We start from the raw sequence: 21,676 nt of genomic DNA on the forward strand, positions 1-21,676 counted from the left end.
TGGCTGCTTTCTTCTGTAACCGACTAGACTGTACATACAGACTGAATATATTGGTAATAGATAACCGACTAGAGTATATAGTATAACTTTGACATAAAAATAATGGCAATCTGATAAGTAGTAACAAGATGTACCTAAGTATGTTATTAAATCAAACACAATCAAGAATAAGAGAAAGTAATCAATATTTATTTTATAAAAAAAAAATCACTTGAGATTTTTGGGTTAAGTAAGTGGGTTATTACAACAATGGAGAGAAATTGACAATAGAAGGCATTTTGTGAGGAGGAAAGTTAACAAGGAACAATGTAGAGCCATTCATAGCGGCATGGTCCCATTCAAGATATTTTTCTTGGGTCATGAAAACTTGATGATAATGTGTGATAGAATAATAGATAATATATAATATCTTTGAGAATTGTTTGACTATCTCTAATTTGCTTGATGCTATGAGAAATATGATAACCTTTCAAATCTTAAAAATATTCTTTGGAAGATATTTCTTCTACTTTAAGGTAGTGTATTTTGGCATTGATTTGAGCACCTCTAGCAAAGTGGTTATAAATATTTTACTTTTAATGTTTTAATTCTACCAGTGTAACATGAAAAACATGAGAGAAGCAATCAAATTAAGTGTCATTGTGGCCTTATGGAGATCCAAAGCGGTATCCTTGTATGCATGATGTCAAAACATTGTGAACTAGAGGCCATAGATACAATGGAAGTGGGATGTAAATTGAATGGCTCTATTCCACCAAGAAATATAATCAATTGATTGAATGGGCCAAATTTCAAGGTTCAAGACCTTTCTAATGTGAGTTGACAAAGTCTGATGGCTTATTAGAAAAGTATTAAATTTAAATAATTGATTTTTACAACTATAAAGAGGCCCCACTTGCCATTGAATTTTGAACTAGATGGAAAGTAGTCTAACAAGGTGACATCTGGAAATAGATCCTTTGAGAGTGAAAAGAAATTGGTAAAGTAAAAAAAATATTGCATATAAACCATCACAGAATCAAGGTGATTAATAATTTATCAGAGAAAAAATAAAAGTTACACCACATATGCCAATGGGGTTGGTTGTGGCAATGTCCTAAGTTGGGATTGAAAACACATAACTAATTATGAATGTAATACCACACTCTCATTCACCAGCTATCCAACATAAGGGTAACATTCCATATTTTTCATATGCCATATCTAAAGGGCACATAATATATTGAGGGGGTGAATTAGTATATACCAATTTTCACTTGAATAAACATTGATTATTGTTAACAAATTTATCCAAATATGAACCCCAAATCATCAGTGTATCTTTTAATAATTTATCCTTATTGATGAATAAATTTATCAACATGCATCCACACAAAGAACACCATATTTGTATGTAAATATAGAATGGAAAAAACCATAGTGATTTAGTTGCTTGGATCTACTGCCCAAATCTAGCCTCACAAAGAAGGTATATAATAAGAGAATCTACAATATGAAGTACGCACCAACCTACCAAAGACACCAATCCACAATTGAATTTACAAGCACCAACCTACAGGAGACATCAATCCCGTACACCAAGATTTGAGCACCAACTTAGCATATAAGACAACAATATCAATAATATACAAGAGATGTGAGTTGTGAACCTTTAAACTAAATACAAATATTTCTCTTGATTTGAACCAACTTTAGAACCTCGTCACATAGTGCATATTATCTTATAATGAAACCACACAATGATTGGGATGTAGCTTACACAGCATCACCCTCATACTACATCAATCATTCAACTACCTAATCATTTCAACAATGAACACAATAGGAATGAACCTATATACATTAAATATGTGAATTACAATTAATATTACATTAAAATATCAGCCTAGAACAAGATTACTGCATATGGGAGTTGGCTAGAAGCATAAATTAAAATCAAACATGTAATAGGCTAGGTCCAAAATCCCATGTGCTAATGTTGAAGAAGGGATACACTTTGCATTACCCAATGTAGACATACATGTTCCCAAGAGTCATCCACACACTATTTATAGTGAGCACATATTACAAACTTCTAGCAGAATAATCTGGAATAACAACCCAGTTAGCCAACTCACAAAGTGAACGTTGTTGTTACAAAAAAAACTGATGAATCTCAACCACTAAAATACTGAAATCTTATACAATATTTATAAACATACTCTTCTTTTGATATGTAGGTCATAACACTCAACTGCAACAAAATGCAAAACAATATAAATTATCAATGTAAACACATTGTCTAAGGAACAGACCTCAATAACATAACATGGACACTTTCAAATCACCTTCAACAACTAGAATAGATATAAGATGATATTGTGAACATACTTAAACCACTCTTCATCAACATAACTTGTCACTATAGTTCTATAACTCAAATGCACACACATAGACATGACAAAAGTAAAGTAATTGTGAATAGTTGTGGGTATACAATTACATGTTTATTTGACTCCATGGTAAGATCCTTTTCCATCACATGCAATTGTATTTATCACTTGGAACTACTAACTAATTTGACAAACCTCTGACATCAATGATGACAAATGTTCAACAATATCCCCCTTTGTCATTCATGGAAAATAAAAAAAATGCTACCAGTACATTAACACAAACCAAATCTGTCCAAAATTACCACTATGTGATACAACTAAAGGTTCTGATCATTTGAAGCATTTTCCTTTATGCCCTTTGACATTGTAATAGAAGGAAAATTAGAATTTCACAAGTTATGTTTTGTAAACTAGGAAATGACCTAAATTTTACGTGCCTTACACTAAGAGGATGAACTCAATAGATCCAAACTCAATTATATTAGGAAGAGGTTTCAATGCTAATTGGAGTCCTATTCCAATTCTATTTGAGGTGAAAATGTAATTCAAAAGATGTAAATTGAATACAAAATCCAAGGTAAGAAGGTACATGCATGAACTTGCAACTTCGACTGATTATGCTAACTTGATAGTGAAATAGAAACTTTGCAACAAGTACATAAATGGATGGGGAATCTGACTATGTACATGTGACTAAAATTTGAGGTTGATCTAGCAAGACCAGGGCGCCTAGCACCTTGGTATTTTGAGCTGCTATTGGAGAATCTAGAATCTGAAGCTATTTGAGAACTTTCTGAAAAACCCTAATGAAAAACACTAAGGACAAGAGCATATGGACAAGGGTTCCCCCCAATACCCTGGTCTTTGAAAAATCAGGTCCAAATTCTACGAACAAGTCTGTGTCGAGCTCTTAGGATAAGTCCTACATGTGTTGATACAATAACATGATAAATCACATAAAATCCATCATGAAATCATACATGAAACATAAGTTGAAGTTGCCTTGATGTCACTTGTTGCTCCTTGAATCAAATATTCTCCCAGGGAAGAAGAGTTGCTCTTGAATTAATGATAATGTTATCGTAAGATAAGATAATGATAATGAATTGAGAGGGATTCCTTATATAGGGATTTCATAATTAAAATCACCATTAGGCTGACTAAGATTTGATATATTTTTCCACAGAGCTAGATTTGAATTAGAAAAGATCATCAAATTATCCTCCCAAAATTTGAGGAAAAAGGTGGGGGACTAGGTAGCAAAGATTCACCTTGGTCCCGAAAATATTTTTTCCTTTCGAGGAATGAAAGATAATGGGTTTCTCATGTTGAATCCAACTTGATGGATCAAACAATACTATGTAGATATTAGAGATGTGCTTTAAAGATCGAAATTAGGGTAATATTAAGATTAAATCAAGATTGAATAAATAAAGGGCACACATAGAGTTAAGGGCTCAAATAAGAGTGTGATGATCTAATAAAGCTGAGTAAGACCCATAATATTGAATTAAATATTAATTTATTACAATAAAGGTTCAATAATACATAGAGGAAAGGGAAATACTAAAATAGGTGCTAGGAGAGTGTAAATTGGACACACTAATAAAGGTGTATAATTTATGATGCTACAGACATCAATAGAAAAGGATAAATCTCATCTAAAAGATATAGCATTTTGGATTCCTATATCTAGGGTCTCTTTCTTTCCCTATGACACTACCCATTTGAAAAGCATTCAGTAAGAGCACCAAGTATGTTAGCGGTAGGAAATCAACACATCCCCTCAACCTATACTTCCTCTTGATTCAAGAAGAAGGAGAAACAACTACCAACTTCTACCAAAGATACTCAAAAGTCTCCTTTGGAAGATATTCTAAGAAAATATCTATAATTTGTTCCTTTTTCTCAACATATTCTAGATTCACCTCTTTGTCTACAACTTTCTCTAACAAAAAATGGCAATTCTAATATCTTTTGTCCTTGAATACATACCAAATTATTTGAAAATATTTATGATACTTGCATTCTCACAAATAATGGAAATGGGCTCATCATACTCTACTTTCATCTATTTCAAGTTTTGCTTCATTCATAAAACCTGAGTGCAATAAGAAATTGTTGCAATATAATTCACTTCTACTATAGATATGGATTTTGAATTATTCTTTTTTCTCAACTAGGACACAAGACTGTCACCAAGAAATAAATCTCCACCTCTTGTACTATTTTGATCATCTATACTTCTAGCCCAATTTGCATCTATGTAAGCAATCATATTGAAATTTTCACTCTTGGGATACCATAAACCAAAATCTATTGTTTCCTTTAGGTATCTAAATATCTTCTTCATAGCCTTGACATTAGTTTCCTTAGGTGTTGCTTGAAATCTAGAAACCATACTCACTACTTGCATGACATCCAATCTAGAAGCATAACATGAAATAAAATATCAAGCATTTATCTATATAGGTCTAATTTCTCGAATAAAATTCAAAATCCTTGCACAATTTACACATAGTAACCATAGGTGTACTTACAAATTTTCATTCTTTCATCTTGAACTTTCTCAACATCTCCTTGATGTACTTACCAATTAATTATGACAACTCACCAAGCATTGACATCTCAAATTCTTTTTGTATATCATCTTGGAACTCCTTATGCATTGCACCACTGCTACCTCCAAATATGATCTCATCAATATAAACAACAACTATTAATAGCTAATCACCTTCTATTTTTATGCACAAATTATTATTTACACTACCTCTCTTGAGTCTTTTCTATTGTAGATATATATCCAATCTACAATACCATGCTCTAGGGGCTTCCTTGAGTCCATAGAGAGCCTTCTTTAACCTACACACAAAATTCACTTTGTCCAAACACTTGAACCCTTTTGGTTGTTTGAAGTAGACTTTTTCTAACTCTCCACTCAGATTTGCAAATTTTGCATCCATCTGATATACCTTAAAATTATTAAATGTTGATAATGCCAAAAACATTATTATTTCCTCTAGCCTTGCTACCAAAGAAATTTTTTCCTCAAAGTCAATTCCCTCAACTTGAGAATATCATTAACATGCAATTATAGCCTTATCCTAGATCACTTTTCCATCGTCATTCAACTTATTCCTAAATACCCATTCGGTACCTATAACATTTTTGTCTTTAGGTCTTGGAATCAACTCCAAAGTTTCATTTTTCTTAATTTGAGTTAATTATTCGTCCATAGCCTCTAACAAACCTTTCTCCTTGCTTGCTGCTGTCTAATTACTTGGTTCAATATTTGATACTAGCAAAAAGTGAATTTGTTCATTTCCCTTTTCAATTCTCTTTTAGGTTTGAACTTTGTCATCTTTATCTCATATTATTTGATCTTCAAAGTGATTCTTTTGGACATAATTTGTTGGAGTCTAAGAACATGTAATTTATAATTGACTTCTTGTTCCTTCATCTTCACTAAATATTGGTTCATCATTGTCATCTTCATCCAAAACTTTTGTTAATCTTGGAGGATTCGATTAATACTGAGAGGTGGGGTGAATCAGTATTAACAATAATTTAAAATCAAAAACTCAGACTCATAAAACTTTCAACAAATCAAATATAGATCAACACTAGAGTCATTTACCAGTACCGATATCTACTGATAAACATCTGGTAAACTTATATATCAATGTTGCACATTAAGTGTTCATTAACCATACATAAACTAAAAGTAAAGCAAGCCATTACAGCAAAAACATTCACCATATGAACACCATGATTTTCACGTGGAAACCCAAATAGGGGAAAACCACGGTGGGAATTAGTATACACAAATATTTTGAACTCATTAAAAATGCACCCTGTTAGGAGCCAAACCCAGTTAGAAGCTTACAATGATGCCTTATTAGGAGCAGACCCTGTTAGGAGCTTTTATCTATTAGGATCAACCTCGCAAGAGGATTTAGATCTCAGATATTGAGTCACGATGTTAGGGGATTTTACAATGTGAGGCATGTTAGGACCTACCTGGTTAAGGGATTTTAGCTATTGTAATTGTTAGAGAACAATAGTAAATGATCTGTGTATAGCACTCAATTGCTTGCTTGATCAGATCCAATTAAGTTCTAAGTCTACATCACTCTGGAAGATCTTCTCACACACCCTAGTTCAGCTTCACACACTTCTTAAAATCACCGACACCTCAAAATATCAACCTTACCAACATAAATAACCTTTACATCTAGGTCGGCATCAAAACCCTAAGACTTACTACATAGATCATCACAAATATTTACAACTCATTAAAGATCATCATATGGATTATTATAATCAATTACAAATCAATATCATCCATTAAATGATCATAAATCATCACAACAAGTCGATCTAGTACAAAGTCAAACCCTTAGCTCATTCTGCTAAGCACTTTGCGCATTCCCAAGAAAGTTGCTCTCCAAACGCGCCAAAACATCTTTCAAACACATCACATAGTTTTTCCACGTTATCATCAACATGTGAACTTGATGTAGATCACTGCCAAACCAAAAATCATTACCAGTCCTTAAACCTGGCAAAAACTCAACAGAAATTATAAACATAACTTCCAATTGTCACAACATGATGCGGTTCCGGTCAGATACATGTTACAATGATAGAAACTTACATTCAAAACCACAAAGCCTCAATCATCACCAATCGCCAGATACAATTAGAATATTTCCTCGTTTACAGGTTAAGGGCCTAATTCTCACTTTCTTGATTCTTTACTGGTAAGCCCTCTTCGATAGACCAAAAGATTTAGATGACACAATACAACATAAGTAAACATCAGTAGACATGAATAAACATTATTTTCCATCAATGACAACATAAATAATTGATCAAAGTCATCCATCATGCAATCTCAATCTCTTCATCATAATGTCATCTCAAATAGTCTTGTATCGGTTCAGTCATCATTCTCCATCTGTATCAGCTATGCCAAACATGCCAAAAACTTCAATAGAGTGTATAGTTTCATCAATATTCACATTGTTTCAATTAAGTAAAAATAGGTTTTTGAAAGGAACCCGAACCTTAATACATATTAGGAGAAAGATAAAGCTTTAAAGAAGAAGAAAACCGTGCCTAATCACCCAAACAAAAAATAGTTCCCAACCACAATAAAAAGGGAACTCAAAACACAGAAAGCCGCAAAAAGATAGCTAAAGGATAGAAAAAGGACAACACAAAAACAAAGATAGAGACAGAGATAGCTAAATATTTTTCATAATATCTTCTGCATAAACTACCATCTGCTTCATGTTGTCCACAGACTTCTTCAATTCATCCAGCTCTTGTCCCTTGATATCACCCTGATTCCTGGTGTTGGCCCTAGTTCTCTTCTCATGACCCTTTTTCTCCATCTGGTCCTTGTCGCCTTCCTTGTCTTTAATGTTATCAAATCTGTTGATCAGAATATTCATATTATCCATAGAGGCCTTAAGAATCTAGAAATTTTGTTCAGCAATCCTCTTCACAGTTAATTCCATCTTGTCGACTCTATTGACTAGGTTGTTCATGGTAGTTTCCAGCCCGTTCACCTCTCTATTCCCTTCCATTCCCTTAATCTTCTTTTCTATTTCAATAATTTTTTCGACCATGGCCTCAATAGCTTCAGCATTGTTGATAGCAACCACTAATTCTTTAACATTTTTAGAAAGAGTCTTCTCGCCTATCGTAGATTTTTTTATAGCATAAATATCATTCTTCAGGTTGCTGATATCTTTCACAATTTTGCTGATAGTTTCACAAAATCCCTTAATACTATCATTATCTCCATGACAGTTGCTAGGATTTCCCATTTTATTCTCTTGGCCCTCATTCTGCAATCCTTGAGTACTCATGTCCACACCACGATCCACATCTAGAATCTCATCCTCCTCCTTACCCTTCATATTGTCATTTTTATCCTCCTCTGCATCCTCATCAAAAGCAATCAATACCTACCTTTTACCTTTTTATTCCCCCTACGGGTATTCTTGTTCCTCTGGGTTTGTTTTCCCATTCCCTTTCCTTTCTTGCTTTTGATGAATTTCTCATCAAAGGACTCATCCTCAGAGTCTGAGAGGTCAGAATCAACAATAGTCCTCTTTATTTTCCCCTTAGTCCTCCCCTTTTTGTTGATATCCTCAGACTCACCTTCAGTTTCAGAGTCGAAGTTGAAACCACTATACTCACTTTCCGTGTCACCATCCCTAATGTTTTTACCTCTAATGGGTTTCTCAATGGATTTCCCTTTCAACAATTTGTAGACTAAAACCATAAGACCCTGATGAAGAGCATGGTCACCCTGAGGGTCTTTCTGCATTTCTTTAATGGTATGATTCATAGAACAAGATAAATAATAGGGCATGCTTTCCTTTTCACCATGGCAGAAGTGGTTAAGCAGCATGAAATGGTGTCTATAAGCCCTCGTGAATCTTCCATCCAGAGTAATGTAGGTGATGGTAGCAAACAGCACAAACCTCCATCAACATTCACATTGTTACTTTACACTATTCTTCTCAATATTTTTTTATAACATCTACATGCTTTTCTTTTCATATAATTGTTATCACTAAGGTTTTGCATCTCATGGTAGCTTGATCACTATGATGGATTCTTTGATACTTGGAATATAGGCAATCATTCATTTCCATGTAACATTGCCATCTTGAACCTTATAGATGTGATTGAGATATATTTTTACTATCTCATAATTGCGGTTGCATTATCATTGATCAATGATTGTCTTTGTGGACATGGTAGACTGCTCTTCTCTATACCAGTCATGTTCTCCTATCCTTCTTAGGGTTTGGTTATATCTCTTTTCTTTTTGTCTTCCAGAACCTCTATCATTGTTGTTCAATGTACATGTTGGTCTAAAAGTCTCTCATATATCACTACTATTTTGCCTTAAATTCTTTACAAGAAGACTCTTAGTCCTTATACTGTGATTGTCCTTTGAACTACAAATGCTATCTTCAAGTGCTCCATTATATTATTCACCATAAATGTCGATACAAACCTCTTCCTACAAGAATTTGGTGATCAATAACATCTCATGTTACTCATGCTTTGTTCTCAGGGTCTCTATCTTAATCACAATGATGTCCTTTGCCTGTACTTCCCTTTGACTGATATTATCCTGATGCTAGCACTGTATCTTTCCTTTGTGTTGCTAAAGGCCTTTGGGTAGTGATCTTGACAAGAATCCATTCTCTTGACTACAAGCTCTGTGACTTTTGTTGGATTGTAGATGGACTCATGCTTGGATTTGGATGATTTCTTGACTTGTGTCTTTAATAACACTATCTTTGTCTTGTCTCAAGGCTATGATTAGTGTTATCCCTGTAATCAACCTCATAACCAAGCTACTTGTCCAAATGGAATACTCAATCAGGACCTTATGGCTCAAGGAAATGTTGTTGTCCAACAAGAATCAGTCCAAAGCAACAATAAATAGCAAGCTCCACATCTTGATCAAAGCAGTCAAGATGTTGCTTTGATGAATTAGGAAGGAGAGGAGTTCTATGGGGTGAACTATGCTGCTCAAAATTAGTCATATATACCTATTCAAATGAACACAATGTCTAAGAAGAGGGTAGATGATCTTGGATAGCAAGCTGATAAGGATAGCAATCAAGCCTCTACAAGTGAACAAGTTGTCAGTGTACCTCAAGCAAGTCAAAGTCTTCAAATTTTGCCAAGAGGATAGGTTGTGACAAATAAAGAGCATCCCAAACTCAATCACAATCACAGCAAACATAAGGATAGATTGTTGTTAGTAAAGGTGATCTCTAGTCATTTCAATATTTTGGATCACATAAAGAATTATAATGTGAATATTTCAATGTGGGATTCTTTTTCCCTTCTAAGACAAAAAGGACAATTGAGAGTTCTCTATCTACCCTTAGTTTATCCAATGAGCCTTCCAAAGAGCACCCCAAAGTAGCAATTATGGATACTCCTCAAACCAATGATGTTTAGTTCAAATAAATCAAACCTCTTCCATTCTATGTTACCCTCATTATTGGTCGGCATCTAGTCCATAACTGCATGATAGAGTCGGGGGCCAAGAATTTAGTTATGCGCAAACAAATTGTTGATAAATTGGGATATACCCATGAGCCTCTAACCAAAGGAGTAGTACAACTTGATGGAACATCAGTGAATACCATTGGGGTTATCAAAAGTTTAGGTCTTACCCTTCATGCTTGTCCAAAATTCTCCATTCCCCAAGACATATATGTAATTGACTTGCCACCATATTTTTCTCTTTGTTTGAGTAGGGATTTCACTACCAAGTTGGGGGGTTATTTGTTGGAGTTATCTTTTATTGGCTAATAATTATCTATTTAATTATTAGTCTATTATACTCCACACTTAAGCTAAACTTAGGAATCTTATAATTCTTTAGGGTTTTCACCTTTAGGGTTTTGAGTATCCTTTTATAAGGATTATGTCTTTGTGTTTTCATAACAACTATGATTATTGAATTGCATTCTTATTGTGAAATCAATGTGACTCCTCTTTTCTTGATCTCTGAATTCTAACCTCCATAGCCTTTTTGCTTCTCTCCTTCTGTGACAGGTTTGCATGCAGGTGATCTTTGGGAGTTGTAGAGTTGATTTTTCGTCAACTCCAATATGGTATCAGAGCTCCAGATCTGCATGCCCTTGTTCTTCAGATCTGTGTATTCGGGGGTTTGTGCAGTTGTTTTTTTTTTTTTTCATTTTTGGGGGTATCTGATTTTTTGGTACATTTTGGTGCCAAAAGGACCTCATAGTTGGATTCAAAAGGATGATTCCATGAATTTTGATATGTAATTTGTCTATTTTCAGTGGCAGGGGCATCTGGGGCATGATTTTTTATTGGCACATTTTTCGAGGCACAAAAATCCGTATGGTTGTACCTACAAATGCATCAAAAAAATTTCATCAAAAAAAAAAAAAATTACCCTCTTTATGCCCTATAAGAGGGGTTTTTTTTATTTTGGCCATAACTTGGTCATACGGAGGCACTTTTTCAAAAACCTTATATCGTCAGAAAGCTCTTTCCAAGCTCTATCCAGATCTGGAGGTTTGAAATTTTGATTTTTCTCTTTTGATAGCATTTTTTTCTGTCAAAGCCAGAGGTTCCTTTTTGCACTCCGGGAGACATAACTTGAGCATCCGAAATCCATTTTTCGAAAACTTTATATCGTTAGAAATTTTGTTCTATTTTCTTTCCATTCATATGAGTTTTATTTCCAGATTCTGCTCTAGGTATATTTTATTCAATTTTTTTTGTTTTTCAGCACTCTCGTGAATATCTTAGATGTTTTAGGTCCTGAGATCTCTTTCTTTGAGTAGGATGTCTCGTCTTTGGTTGTTCTTTCTATTTCCAGTCTTTTGTCTTTTATGATCATTGTAGCATTTTATTTATGCAAATGCACTGAGATAAAGTGCCACCATGCATTGTATACTTGGGATCTTGCACATCTTGTGTCTTATTGTACATGCACTACTTATAAAGTGTCATGGGGGTTGATGTTTGCCTTTGTTTGCCATCTACCTTTGTCACATGAGTGTTCCTTCCATGACATTAGCCTCATGATGTGTGTCAAGTGAGTGTTCCTTCCACGACACTATGTACTTTCTCTACACCTTCGATGTTCTTGGTTCTTCGTCATACAGTTTGTTGGCTGTTCTTTTCAGTGTACATGTCTCTCTCCCTTTTCAACATTATGGGGAGATTTGTCTTGTTGTTCTAATGCTTCCTTGGTTCGATTGATCAGCTCTTTAGGCTTTGGTGTTTCATGCCATTTGTATCTTTGAGTTTAGTTGTTTGCCTTTGTTTGCCATCTGATTTGAGTAGTGTCATTTGAGGGCAATCATGCATATTACAGTCTTCTCTACCTGGTCATGTTCTATTTCAGTGGAGGTTCTTCAGATCAACAATTACTCTTCGATAGTGTTTGCAGTTATTTCATGCTTCAGTGGTGTTCTTCATTCTCTTGTTTTTTGTTCCTATCTTTTGGAACACTCTTGTTTGGAGGCTTATTATTCCTTCACTTGAGCTTTCATCTCTTCTTGGAGAGGATTTTTGTTTCCATAGGGTTTTCTCATTTTTCTCCACTTTACAGAGATTTTATTGTACTTGGGTACCTCATCAGGCCTAGTTGTCGATACCCATTGTTGTTTTCCTGCATTTTTTACATATTTTTTTAGTCCTTAGTTGTTTTTTAGCTACTCCCTAAGTTCATCTTAAGGGGGGTGTTGGAGTTATCTTTTATTGGCTAATAATTATTTATTTAATTATTAGTCGATTATACTTCATGCTTAAGCTAAACCTAGGAATCTTATAATTCTTTAGGGTTTTGAGTATCCTTTTATAAGGATTCTCTCTTTGTGTTTTCATAACAACTATAATTATTGAATTGCATTCTTATTGCACAATCAATATGACTCCTCTTTTCTGGATCTCTAAATTCTAGCCTCCATAGCCTTTTTGCTTCTCTCCTTCTGTGACAGGTTTGCATGCAGGTAATCTTTGGCAGCTGTAGAGTTGATTTTTTCTCAACTCCAATATTATTTGCCATATTATTGGTCTCACTTGTTCTTTAGAACAATATATCAAACAAAAGTAACCATTAGCCAAAAATCATATTGAAACCTATGTTCCCAGCCTTACTAATGATAATCTTGCTTTTCTTAAGCAAGATAAAGAAGAGCAACTCGTTGTCCCAAAGCCAAACACTCTCATTGAGGGAATCCCTGATATAATTCTTGATGAATGAGCACTTGAGAATCATGAGATTGATCCTTTCAATAACATGGATGAAGTTGGATTAGGTATCTACATGATACATGAACAAAATTTTGTTGTCCAAAACCTTAAAGATGAAGAATAGCAATAAGGGAAGTAGTCCAATGAGGTTTGGAGCTTGTATTTTTATGGTTCTAAAACTAAATTTGTTTATGTAGGTGGGGCAATGTTGGTTTATTCCAAAGGTGACAAATATTATTCTTCTTTTTGTTTTGCTTTGAATTATACTAACAATACATCAGAGTATGAAGCACTTGTTGATGGCTTAAAATGGGCAAGGAAGAAGATTGTTAAGTGCTTGCAAGTGTTTGGGGATAGCGAGCTTGTTGTCAATCACATGAGAAATATTAATGTCACAAAGAATGAGTTGTTGAAGTTGTACAAGCATAGAGTGTGGGACATTATTTAAGAGTTTGATGCCTTCAATCTCTCATCTATCCCACGAAACTAGAACAAACAAGTTGATAAGTTGGCTTTCATGGGAGCTGATTTTGACATTCCAAGTGAGGTAAAAAATGTTGATGTTTAGCATTATGTTAAGGTATTTTTTAGACGCTCAGTTCTAGATAACAATATACATTGGCAAGTCTTTGATAGTGATAACAAGAATACCCAAGAAAAATACCTTCATCGGATTTGGAATCAAACTTATCTAAGTGTTTTTGATCAGTTTTGATATTTCATTTTCTTCCAAAAACTTTAAGATGTCTAACTTATTTTGGTCTTCCTCTCCATAATTCACATGGAGTCTTAGTGGTCCTTGGCCTGATCAAAGCTCTATTCAAGATATATATTGCTATCTAAATAGCTTCTCTTCAAAACATATATAACAAATATGCTTATTTTAACATTGTTCTTCCCATCTCCTAACCAGCCTGATTCTTTCTTTCTACAACTCCATTTTGTTGGGGAGTTCTAGAAGAAAAATATTGTTTCTAGATCACATGCATCCCATATAATTCTTCATATATTTCAGAGCTAAATTCCTTGCCTCTATCTAATCATAAGAAATTGATTATTCTTCTGGTTTCTTTTTCTACAATTTCCTCAAAAGTTGTAAACTTCTCAAAAGCATTTGATTTCTCTTCTAGGAAAGTAATCAAAGTCACTCTACAATAATCATCAATAAGCATCATAAAACACATGTCAACTTGTAAACTTTTTTCCCTGATAGGCCTACACATATCTACATGAATCAAATCCAATGGTCTCATAGTGGAATATTCGTTGGTTGGGAATCCGGTCTTTGTTCACTTCCCTTCATGACATGGTTTATAGTTGGTAGATGGAAGCTTCTTGATCTTTAGCATACCTCTTATTATTCTTTTTTAGCTAATCCTCACAAGATCATTGAAAATGATGTGTCCCAACCTTCTATGTCAAAACTAGCTCTCTTTCCTCTGTATAGAAAAATAATTTTGCCTATTGACTTTATTGAGATGGTACACATCATTGTCGATTATGCTTTCTTTCTCAAATAATTCATTTGTGCTAGTTTTCTTGATTTCAAAACCCTTAGTATTGAATGAGAGATTATAGCCTTTATCACAATGTGAATTACACTCAGGAGATCATTTTTAGACCATCTACATATAGATCATAATTTTATGTCATTCCACCATCAAGACTCAAAGTACCATTACCAGTAGCCATGGAAACTAAACTATTACCAAGAGTCACAACTCTCCATCAAAATTAATGAAGTTCATGAACTTGGTCTTGTCTCCGATCATGTGACATGAACACCCAATGTCAATGATCAATAGATTATTCTCCTTTTGAGCATGAAGTTGTTGGGAAAATAGGTGTTGTACATCTTGCATGATAATATTTTTAATTATAATATGTATTCTATTATGTGAGTTGCACATGACCATGTAAAGTGTAGAGATTCCTTGGAAATATTTTTGGGGCCACTTAATGAGTTGTATTGTAACATTGGGATATATTATATTATATTAATTTAATATTGGGTAAATTAAATTTAGTAAAATACCCAATATTAGATGTAGGGTCAATGGGGTAGTTAGCACATGGTATTAGCACATGCTTTTGATGTAATACCACTTGGTGGTTTTGTGGGATCTAGTCTATAAAAGAAAACACAACAGTAGTTGTTTTGGTAAGCCAAGTTTGGCATTTGTGTAGGTTGGAAGCATGGCATGGGATGTGTGGTTACATTCTTGTTTACATGGAGTTCTTGTTGATGGTTAGGTTTTTGAAAGCTTTCATGGTTGTATTTGTAATGTTGCATTGTTAATAATACATGGATGGTAGATTATTTTGGAGGCTAGGTTTTTTCCTCATGAGGGTTATCTTTGATGGGTATGTTATTTATTCTTTGAATATGGATTCTAAGTGATCATTTTTTTGACTTCTCAATTGGGTTATGTGGAAATCATCATATGTATGACTGTAAGTTTCCTTTTAGAAGTGTAGTTTGAGACACCACGGGCTTCTTTGATCTTTATTCTTCTAGTTTCTTCTTCCAATTCTTCCCAGATTATTTCTCTAGCTTACTGAGATATTTCCTTTAGCATCTGGCTTAGGAGGACTCACAAAATTATTTGTACAATTTCTTTAAATATGTCAAGAGGTATTTTTGGGTCAAATCATATCACTCGACTATTGCTTGACAGCATGACCCAGACTATTTGTAGGTCAGGGAGTACTAGTTCTTGTTCCATGGATAACTATTGGTTCGAGATACTATTGTTTGTTGCACTCATGAGAGATAATGTAGGATTTGAGAAATACAAATCCACAGAACCCAAAAGAAACCTGCATGCAAGAAACCTGTCACAGAGAAAGAGAGAGAACGAATACAAGGGTTTTGGCTCTGACAAAGAGAAAAGATGTATTATCAGAGAAAAATGAATCAAGAATATGAATAATACAAGAGATCAATCCTTATAAAGGAGATCAACACCAAAAGGAAAACCTAACCCTAAGGTGTGAGCATTTAATAATTAAATATTAATTATTAAATGACTAATATGTGCATAAAGGGAAATCTTAAGAGGAGAGAAAAGTTAATTAATTACTTTACTCTAACACCCCCCCTTAAGATGAGCTACAATGCAGCTACAAACAATGCAGAAAAAAGCAAAGGAACTACAATGCAAAAGAGGGTCCCGGCAACAAGGCCTGATGAGGTACCCGAATACAAGAAAATCTCTATAAAGCGGAGTAAAGGAGAAAACCCAGTGGGAAAAAACTCCTCTCTAAAAAGAGATAAAGAATCATGCTGAAAAGAAAACATGAAGGAAGGAAGGCCTCATTGAGACCCCCCAAGGACAACTTCCTTCACCCCAAGCATTGAGCGCAACTGAAGATAGCGCGGAGATGCCAAGGGTTTAGTGAAGATGTCTGCAACCTGCTCCTCTGTAGGAATATACTCCAAGATGAGAGAACCATCCTGAATCAACTGTCTGATGAAGTGCATGTGGATTTCAATATGCTTTGTCCGCTGATGCTCCACTGGGTTGCGAGAAATGTGAATGGCGCTCTGGTTGTCACACCAAAGAATAGTGGGACAATCTGGAGGAAACCCAAACTCTGTCATCGATTGCCGAAGCCATAAAACCTCCTGACTGGCTAACACTGTTGCACGGTACTCAGCCTCTGTAGATGATAATGCAATAGCAGATTGCTTCTTGCAAGACCATGTGATAGGACCAGAACCAAGGCAAAAAACGAAGCCAGAAGTAGACTTCCGATCATTGACATCACCAGCCCAATCGGAGTCAGTGAAGCCAATGATGTGAGGGGATCCTGAAGAGTAGTGAATGCCATAATGTGTGGTGCCCCGAATATATCTCAAAATACGTTTGGCTGCTTGCCAATGGCTCTCATGAGGATCATGGGAGAACCGAGAGACAAGGCCAACCGCAAAGAAAAGATCAGGACAAGAATGTGTCAGGTACAATAGACTGCCAACCAACTGCCTGTATAAAGTGGGGTCTACTGAAGGAGTAGAGCAAGTGGAAGACAAAACAACACCTGACTGAAATGGAGTGGGGGCAGACTTGCAATCAAGCATGCCAAATCGCTGAAGCATATCAAGAGCATACTTCTCCTGAAAAATGGAAATCCCATCCGAAGACTGAATAACCTGTAGACCCAAAAAGAAGTGCAAGAGACCAAGATCGGTCATCTCAAACTGCTCCATCAAAGCTCTCTGAACACTCTGAATCATGGAGGATGAGCTACCTGTAATGATGAGATCATCTACATATAGCACTAGAATCAAAAGATCACCCTCCTGACGCTGAATATAGACTATGTGATCAGAATGACAGCGTGTGAAGTGCGAGGAAAGCAAGAAGGAGTCCATCTTCTCATACCAAGCCCTGGGGGCTTGTTTGAGACCATACAATGAACGTTGAAGTCTACAAACCAAAGAAGTGTCCTGCACAAAACCTTGAGGCTGCTCCATATAGATCTCCTCATGTAGGTCTCCATGCAAGAAGGCACTCTTCACATCCATCTGAAACACTGTCCATCCCTGTGAAGCTGCAAGTGAAAGTACCAGGCGTATAGAATTCATCTTGGCGACAGGAGCAAAGGTCTCAGAGTAGTCAATACCCTCTACCTGAGAAAACCCCTTCGCAACAAGATGGGCCTTATACTTATCAATAGAACCATCTGCAGCATACTTGGTACGATACACCCACTTGCACCGAACCAACTTTCTTCCCTTAGGAAGAGGACAAAGAACCCAAGTATGATTCTTCATCAAAGAAGAATACTCCTCATCCATGGCCCTATCCCACTCTCGGTGTCCTGTCGCCTCTGAAAACTTTTGAGGATCATCTGAAAGGGTATGACTCAAAAGACTAGAACCAGATGTCTGAGCACGAGTGCGACGAGTATCTGAAGGATCACCTGCCAAAGAACTAGCTGCATCAACAGTATCACGGGCCCACTTCGGCAAAGACGGAGCAACTGGTGGTGGTGGAGATGGTGGATCATGATCTACATCATCCTCAAGAGATAAGTAATCCTCAAGAGATGAAGAGGAAGGAGTAGGCAATGAGGGAGAAGCTGGTGATGGAGAATCCATCTGAGGATAGCACTCATCAAACTGGACATCCCGCCGAAACAAGACCTCTCTAGAATCAGGATCAAACAACCTGTATGCCTTAACATCCTCACAGTAGCCAACAAATATGAGTGGTCGGCTCTTCCTCTCCATGGCTATCCGCTGAGCATCAGGAATAAATGCCCAAGCCTCACTACCAAAAACTCAGAATGTAGAAACATCAGGCTTGACATGGGTCCAAGCCTCCTCAGGAGTTATATGTCGTAATGCCTTATGGGGCATCCGGTTCTGAATATAATTGGCACAATTGACTGCCTCAGCCCAAAATGAAGAACTCATAGCTCGAGACTGTATCATACAATTTGCCATCTCCCGTAAGGTTCTGTTCTTTCTCTCAGCAACACCATTCTGTTGAGGGGTATAAGGAACTGTAAACTGATGCTGTAAACCATGCTCAATGCAAAAATCTCTGAAAGCCTGATTTACATACTCCCCCCCATTATCTGTGCGTATCCTCCTGATAGAAAGTCCAGATTGCTTCTCCACAAATGTCTTAAACTTCCTGAAAGAGTCAAAGACATCAGACTTGTACTTAAGAAAGTACACCCATGTACATCTGGAGAAGTCATCAATAAAAGTGAGTACATAACGGGCCCCTGAAAAAGAAGGAGTCGGAAAGGACATAAGATCACTGTGTACCAACTCTAGGGCTGCCCTAGCACGAGAGGCTCGACCCTTAGGAAAAGGATCTCGATGATGTTTGCCAAGGACACAACCACGACATACACCATCTGTACAAGAAATCTGTGGAAGCCCAATCACAAGTGCCTGTGTACTCATCTGCTATAGATATCTGTAATTGACATGACCAAAACGCTCATGCCAAAGCCTGCTCACTGAATCTGCATGTGCTATAAGAGAGGAACCAACAGTGTCTGAACTCTCAAAGCCATCAAAACTATATAAGTGAGATGCAGAATCCACACTCCCAGTAGCCACAACCAAGTCAGGATCATGAAGATCTCGAATAACCACATCATGTGGAGAGAACTCAACTGTCTTACCAGAGCCAAAGTGGCAAATCTGATAAACGGATAGAAGGTTTGTCGAAATGTCAGGAACCAAAAGCACATCCTGAAGACAACCACCATCCAATGAAACAGTACCTGAACCCTGAATGGAAAGTTGTGCTGAGTCACCAACTGCAATATGTCCAGTGCCTGTAGGAGCAAGAGCGGTGACCAAATCCTGTGTGTGTGTCATATGGTGAGAGGCACCAGAATCTAGAATCCAAGTGGACGCTGAGGACAATGCTCGTGCAGAAAGAGCATGACCTTTCCCTGTGGGCTGTGAAGGAGGCTGTGGTGCACTGATATTATGCTGCTGCATGGCTTCCTCCAAAGCCTCTAAACGTTTCCAACACCTGGAAACGGGATGTCCTTCCTTGCCACAAAAACTGCAAGGATCACCTGATTTCTTCTTAGTCTTGGAGGAAGACTCACCAGACTTTGAAGATTTGCCCTGTTTAGAATTGAATTGTGGTTTTGAATCAGACTTAGGTGGTGGCTTGGAGGGATTCTCACTAGCCTTTGAATCTTTCTTAGGCTTCGGTTTCTGCTTCTGTTTTCCTTTGGAGGACTGGGCTACCAATGCTTGGTTCTGTGAACCTGAAAGTGAATCCAACTGCTTAAGCTTAGCTTGCTCACGAGTCAGACGATCACAAAAGACCTCAAAAGAAGGCATGACATGTCGAGCACCCAAGGCATCCATGGTGGAATAGAAGGTCGAAGAGAAGATCTGAAATGGACCCCGAAGCTTGGAGAGAATCAGGAAAATGCACTCTGTATCAGTCTTAGTCTTACCACAACCCTGCAAGATAGATCTTTGCTGTTTGAACTTCATCAAAAAGTCCTCAATAGAAGGAAATGAATCAGGTACCAAGGAAGTTAACTCTGCCTCAAGCTGCAAAGCTCTGAACTCGTTGACAGTACCAAAAAGTCCCTCAAACTTGGTCCAAATGGCTCGAGGAGTGATACAACCTTCAAGATGAAACTGGAGACTGTCGGAAATGTGTAAAGCCATCAATCCCATAGCCTGATCCATATTGTTCCTGTGCTGCATAATCTCAAAAGGACGTGTCAACTGAGGCTGAACCTCATCCAAACAGGACCATAACCCTTTTGACTGGAGAAGAGTCATCATGCGACCCTTCCAAGTGTGGTAATTATGTGGTGTGAGAGATTCAATAGGTCTGTCTGCCATCCTGTGAACTGTGCCTCAACTGCTCTGAATTTTTAATTATTATTAAGTGGTCTTTCAGAACTAGACAGAAGATGCAGAAGGGGGTTTGATTTTTTTTGTATTGGTGTTTGTAAATTCTGGTTTTCTAATGTAAATAACAGAAAGCAAGAGAAAACACCCCCCCACAATGCAAAAAACTAATCCCCAGTACAAACTGAAAGCCAGAAAATGATAGAAAGCAATAACAGGTTGAGACAAAATTTGGAGCACCTGAATATTTTTCTGATGAAATAGACTATATATCTGGAAAGAGCACAGAACCACCTTTTCGACGCCTATTCGCTTTCGAAAAACGTAGTCCGTATGCAAAAGATATGGCTCCTGGAGTGCAAAAAACTTGTTCTGACTTTGACTGGCAAAAAACACTACAAAACAGCAAAATCAGAAAAAAAAAGTCCTCCATTAATTAGATCAGGCTCGGAACCATCTTTCCAACGCCTATTCGTTTTCGAAAAACGGAGATCGGACGCCCAAGTTATGCCCGATTTTGTAAAACTGCTCCTAAAGGGACCCAGATGGGCCTTTAAGCCCTCAAGGGCTTAAAAAAAAATAAGCCCCTGGTCCTCTGGGCGACCAGGGGCGGGCACAGGGGGCGGCGCTGCTGGCGGCGGGCGGCGATTTCGGGTGGCGGGCGGCGCGCAGGTGGCGCCCGGGCGGCGGGGTCTCGGCGGGCGGCGCGGCGGGCGGCGGCTGAGCGCGGGGCTGCGCGTGGGCGGGTTACCGCCAGCGGCGGTGGCCGCCGGGTGGCCGCTGGGCTGGGCGGTGGCTGTGCCCAAAAAATTTTAAAAAACTGCGTTTTTTTGATTTATTTTTTATTTTTTCGCCTCGGTTTTTGTGCCCTAGGGCCGTACGGCCTTGGGGCCAAAAAAAATTTGCCTCCTGGAGCAACTGTGTCCAAATCAGACGAATTTTATATGGAAATAGGGGTTTTTGGGCGCTACGAGCTCAACGGTGAGGTCCGTTTGGGCTCAAATTGCACCGAAAAAAAATACCCCCTATTCCAAAATAAAAAACAGAAGACAAACACAGATCTGATGCAACCAAAACCTGGATCTCAAAATCTTTCAAAAGTCTGAACAAGCTGCAGTAGATCCAGCTCTGATACCATGTAGGATTTGAGAAATACAAATCC

The 21,676-nt window shown here is 37.1% G+C and overlaps 1 protein-coding gene across 1 annotated transcript in view; it reads left to right on the forward strand.

Moving 5' to 3' along the window:
• LOC131875734 (uncharacterized) overlaps window positions 1-21,330 on the forward strand; it is a 44,319-nt gene extending 22,989 nt beyond the window's left edge. Inside the window, exon 2 of the mRNA XM_059220373.1 lies at window positions 21,122-21,330. Coding sequence (XP_059076356.1) covers window positions 21,122-21,330 — 209 coding nt within the window. The remainder of the gene's footprint in view (window positions 1-21,121) is intronic.
• Window positions 21,331-21,676: the final 346 nt, after the last annotated feature.

This window comes from Cryptomeria japonica, chromosome 5 (genome assembly GCF_030272615.1).
Source record: "Cryptomeria japonica chromosome 5, Sugi_1.0, whole genome shotgun sequence".
Taxonomy (NCBI): Eukaryota; Viridiplantae; Streptophyta; class Pinopsida; order Cupressales; family Cupressaceae; genus Cryptomeria; species Cryptomeria japonica.